The 4,860-nt window shown below is 43.4% G+C and overlaps 1 protein-coding gene across 1 annotated transcript; it reads left to right on the top strand.

The window, feature by feature from the left end:
- The first annotated feature begins 1,777 nt into the window (after positions 1–1,777).
- LOC105438870 (golgin subfamily A member 6-like protein 6) lies at positions 1,778–4,060 on the top strand. The gene is made up of 5 exons (XM_030998486.1): positions 1,778–1,790; positions 2,417–2,757; positions 3,001–3,222; positions 3,373–3,504; positions 3,593–4,060. The coding sequence occupies exons 1-5, from the start codon at positions 1,778–1,780 to the stop codon at positions 4,058–4,060; spliced, it is 1,176 nt and encodes a 391-aa protein (XP_030854346.1).
- The last annotated feature ends 800 nt before the right edge of the window (positions 4,061–4,860 follow it).

The raw sequence follows: 4,860 nt of genomic DNA, 5'->3' as shown, positions 1-4,860 counted from the left end.
CCCCCCCCCCCCCCCCCCCCCCCCCCCCCCCCCCCCCGTCAAGAAATCCCTGGATCCGCGCATGGCTATACAAACATGAAGAGTAAAATACAATTTCATAACTTTAGATTCGATTTCAGCCGCTACAACGATCACGAATATTGTAGGAGAATATATTAGGAGAAGCTGAAGGCAGAGAAATAGTTGAAGTCAGAGGAGGATAATTATATTATGAAGGAAGAGGAGGAGGGGAGGGGAGAGGAGGAGGAGGGAGAGGAGAATGAGGATAAGGGCAGAGGAAGAGAGAAAGGCACGGGAGGAGAAGGTGGAGGGAGAGGGGTTGAATGCAGAGGAGGGGAAGAAGATGAAGGCAGAGGAGGAGATAAGAACAGAAGAGGAGATGGATGTAGTGAAATGAAGGCAGGGGGAGACGAAGGCAGAGAGGAGAAGAGAGGAAGGTAAAGGAGGAGGAAAGGCAGAGGAGGAGGAGGAGGGGGAGACGAAGGCATAGAAGGAGAGGAGGGCAGAGGAAGAGGAGGAGATGATCGATATCAGAGGAGAGGAAGGTACATAAAGAGGAGATGATATTTTAGCAAAAAGGAGATGAAGGCAGGGAAAGAGGAGAGGAGATGAGGGCAGTGGTGGAGGAGGAGATGAGGGCAGTGGAGGAGGAGTTGAAGGCAGAGGAGGAGGAGGAGGAAGAGATGAAGGCGGAGGAGGGTGATGTGAAGGCAGAGAAGGAGGTGAAAGATGAGAAGGCAGACTCTTAAAAATACATGGTCAAAAAATGACCACGTCGTGGTCGTTTTTTAAAGGTGCATGGTTGACTACCAAAATGTGGTCAAAAAATGACCACGTCCTGGTCGTTTTCGACCACGCATTTTAAGAGGAGGAGGAGGTGAATGCAGCCGAGGAGGAGATTACGAAGGCAGAGGAGGAGGAGATGAAGGCAGAGGATTGGAATGATGAAGCACTACAAGGCAAGGTGAAGATCAAGTTGAAGATGGAGAAGGATTCTGAAATGAAGGAGGATGTAATAGAGTTTGCTAAAAACCTTCTGGAATGAGATGTGGATGAAGAAGATGCACAAATGAAATGGAAGAGGTGTTGGTGGAGAAACAGAAGGCTCAAGACTTCAAAGAGGAGGGGAAGATAAGCGGAAAGGAAGAAGATGGAAGAAGATGGGAAAAACAAAAGTATTCGAGATAACAAAGATCAGGCTGTTGTAACTGGATGAAGACGTGCCCCTTTCATCAAACGGCGAAAGGAAAGAAAACAAAGAAGACAACAAAAGGGTGAGTATTATAGAGACAGAGGGGGGAGGGGGTAGATTATAAAGAGAGAGAGAGAGAGAGAGAGAGAGAGAGTGAGAGGAGAGAGAGAGAGAGAGAGAGAAAGTGATAGGTGGAAATGAACATAAGAAGTTCCGTTTGGTATCATTCTGACATTTAGTAAAAACTTGTATCAGTTGTATTATGTAAAAGGTGATTATAGAATCATACAGACTAATTATGCAAGATTCCAAAATTACAACTTTGAAATCAATACATTTAATTGCGAACCCCTTTCAACTTTCTTGAATAAAAGCACGCAATGTTGTCCTTTTGAAACACTTACTGCGCTCAATTGTGACGTAATGGATGCTCCGTTGCGCATGCGTCATGATCCGCATAGTTACAAAGTTACCTTTTTATCATTATTGATGTTAGCGCTTTAAAGCTATAACTTCGATTTAGTAGCATCTCTTCTGAATATATCAGAATATTTGTCTAATTGTCTTTGATTTGAATCTTTCATCATGAGTGACGAACGTAAGTCCTATCTAGAAAACACGTCGATATCATACAACTAGAATAATTTATTGCGATATGTTTTCTTCATGATTTAGGTTAAAAGTCGATATCATATTATGCAACGTCAAAATAATCTTGCGGTTTTTTTTAAATACAGACAGGGGTCTTTAGAAGACAAGCGTTAGTTTTAATAGACTCCTCCTTCTGTACGTTTCCTATACTATAAGTCTAAATCATTTAAATTGCTTCGATATTGTATAACACCATGATTGTAAAGTGTATACAAGTAAATTTTGGGGTATCACTTCTCATATTAATTTTTATGTATAAATTATTGTTACATTCTCATTAATGATGTTGTCATGTATTTAGAAAAATACAAAAACATATGTGGGAATTCAATAAGCTTTGCAACTTGGAATACAAAGACTGATGAAGAAATCAATTTTTCATTCATGTTCAAATTTGAAAATGTTCAAATTTCCAATTAAAGCGGATGTGGAAAATCGTTTTCATAATTAGTAAAGTCGTATTGAAATCCTTGAAACTAAAACAGTCGAAAGTCGCTTTTAATTTTGGATACAAAATATAATATCATACAGTGTCATTATATTGGTCTTCTCCAATTTGTTTTTATTATTCAGCAAATCGAGTAGTTCCTAGATTTCAGCACGAGTTGGCAGAGACTCTTGCCTTCAGTGAGTATGTCTATCTGAATGACATTCAGACAAACCAGATTAACGAGTTTGTCCAATATCTCCTAAAGAAAGGCGCAGAGCTGACGACTGATGAGGAGGAAATCATACAGGAGAAGGAAGCAAAATTTAATGAAGCGGTAGAATGCGAGGAGGAGTTGAAGGCAGAAGAGGAGGAGGAGCTGAAGGTAGAGGAGGAGGAGGAGTTGAATGCAGAGGAGGGAAAGGTGAAGGAGAAAAAGGCTGAGGAGCCTGAGGAGGAGATAACGGCAGAGGAGGAGGAGATGACGGCTGAGGAGGAGGAGGAGATGAAGACTGAGGAGGAGAAGGAGGGGATGACGACTGAGGAGGAGAAGGAGATGACGGCTGAGGAGGAGGATGATATAACGGCAGAGGAGGAGCTGAAGACAGAGAAGAAGGGGCTGATGTTAGACGAGGAGGGGGTGAAGGTAGAGGAGGAGGAGGAGATGAAGACTGAGGAGGAGGAGGAGGGGGTGACGACTGAGGAGGAGAAGGAGATGACGGCTGAGGAGGAGGATGAGATAACGGCAGAGGAGGAGCTGAAGACAGAGAAGAAGGGGCTGATGTTAGACGAGGAGGGGGTGAAGGTAGAGGATGAGGAGGAGGAGGAGGAGGAGATGAATGACATTCAGACAAACCAGATTAACGCGTTTGTCTTGTATCTCCAAGAGAAAGTTGCAGAGCTGACGACTGATGAGGAGGAAATCATACTGGAGAAGGAAGCAAATAAAGCGGTAGAACGGGAGGAGGAGCTGAAGGCAGAGGAGGAGGAGTTGAAGGCAGAGGAGGAGGAGGAGGATGATGATGAGTTGAAGGCAGAGGAGGAGGTGAAGAATGACATCCAGCCCAACCAGGTTAACGCGTTTGTCCAGTATCTCCAAGAGAAAGTTGCAGAGCTGACGACTGATGAGGAGGAAATCATACAGAAGAAGGATGCAAAGGAAGCGGTAGAATGGGAGGAGGAATTGAAGGTAAAGGAAGAGGGTCTGAAGGTCGAGGAGGAGAAGGAGGTGAAAGTAGAGGAGGAGGAAATGAAGGCAGAGGAGGAGGAGGAGATGGCGGCAGAGCAGGAGGAGATGAAATCAGAGGAGGAGGATTTTGAAGGCAGAGGAGGCGGAGATGATAAAGGCTGAGGAGGAGAAGATAAAGGCAGAAGAGGAGGAGACGAAGGCGGTGGAGGAGCAGGCAATCACTTTGGTTGCGGAGGCTAAGGTCACAGAGGAAGACAGAGAGCTAGAGGGCGAGAAGGTAGTGAAGCTGTCAGAAATGACGGAGGAGTTAAGAGAGTTTGCTGAAACCTTGTGGAACGAAACTCCGATGGAGAAGATGAAGATGAAGAAGGGGCAAATACAGAAGGATGAAAAGATCATTAACGAAATGAAAGAGGTTTTGGAGGGAATACGAGAGGCCAAAGACTTCAAAGAGAAGAGGAAGTTCAAGGTAAAGAATGAAGATAGGAAGAAGGAGAGTGATCAAGATAACAAAGATCAGGCTGTTGTAACTGGAAGAAGACGGAAATGGTGGCAACTTTTATGCTGTTTTGGTTGGAGGAGGCGCAGCAGGCGTTCTTAAGACTTAAATGGAGACTTATGTTATGATCATTGAAATTGTGAATAAAATTGTAAATAAATTGTACATATAAATTAACTTCCGAGAACTGTTTGACATATTTTGATTCACTATTGAAAGATGGGGAGTTGAAGAAACCAGCAAATACATAGAGAGAGAGAGAGAGAGAGAGAGAGAGAGAGAGAGAGCGAGAGAGGGGGGGGGGGGGGGGTTGATAGAGAGATATCTATACAAAGAGAAAGAACAGAAATGTGAGAGATAGATCGAATTAGATATGGCAATAAAAACAGGAAGACAGAGAGGAGAATAAAATGGGAAGACAAGAGAGCCACAGACAGAGACAGAGACAGAGTGAGTGAGAGAGAGAGAGAGAGAGAGAGAGGTGCTGTTGCCATTTACTTGGACCCATCAGCCAATCGATTTTTAGTGAAATGGCAATCAAAATAAATCATTAAAGAAAAAACAAGTAAACGAAATAAATAAGTGCGTAAGTGCCAAATAACCAGGGGCGGCGATCCCGGGGGGACGGGGGGACACGTCCCCTCGATTTTTTTAGGGGGGATCGTCCCCTCTCAAAATTTGAAAAAGTGCACACAAAAAAATGTATAGCAAAGACTGCAACACACTTTATGCTCTGGAGGGCCCAAGAGTGCAGCGTTTAAACAAAACAAAAAAATGTAAAAATCTTCCAACTCGGTAGCTACGCTCCCTCTCATAATATCCTTCAAAATGTACAAGTACAAGTAAATACCGAGAAATTTGAAGGGTGAACAAAGTATATAGCTATTAACGTTTATACTATA

This window comes from Strongylocentrotus purpuratus, unplaced genomic scaffold (assembly GCF_000002235.5).
Source record: "Strongylocentrotus purpuratus isolate Spur 01 unplaced genomic scaffold, Spur_5.0 spur5_scaffold_5, whole genome shotgun sequence".
Classification (NCBI taxonomy): Eukaryota; Metazoa; Echinodermata; class Echinoidea; order Camarodonta; family Strongylocentrotidae; genus Strongylocentrotus; species Strongylocentrotus purpuratus.
Note: the sequence above shows the minus strand (reverse complement) of the source record. Positions and strands in the feature narration are given on the sequence as shown.

Coding starts and splice junctions, on each gene's coding strand:
- LOC105438870 (XM_030998486.1), top strand. Junction 2,758..3,000: donor CAGAGGAGGAGGAGATGACG/GCTGAGGAGGAG, acceptor ACGGCTGAGGAG/GAGGATGAGATAACGGCAGA. Junction 3,223..3,372: donor AGAAGGAAGCAAATAAAGCG/GTAGAACGGGAG, acceptor TATCTCCAAGAG/AAAGTTGCAGAGCTGACGAC.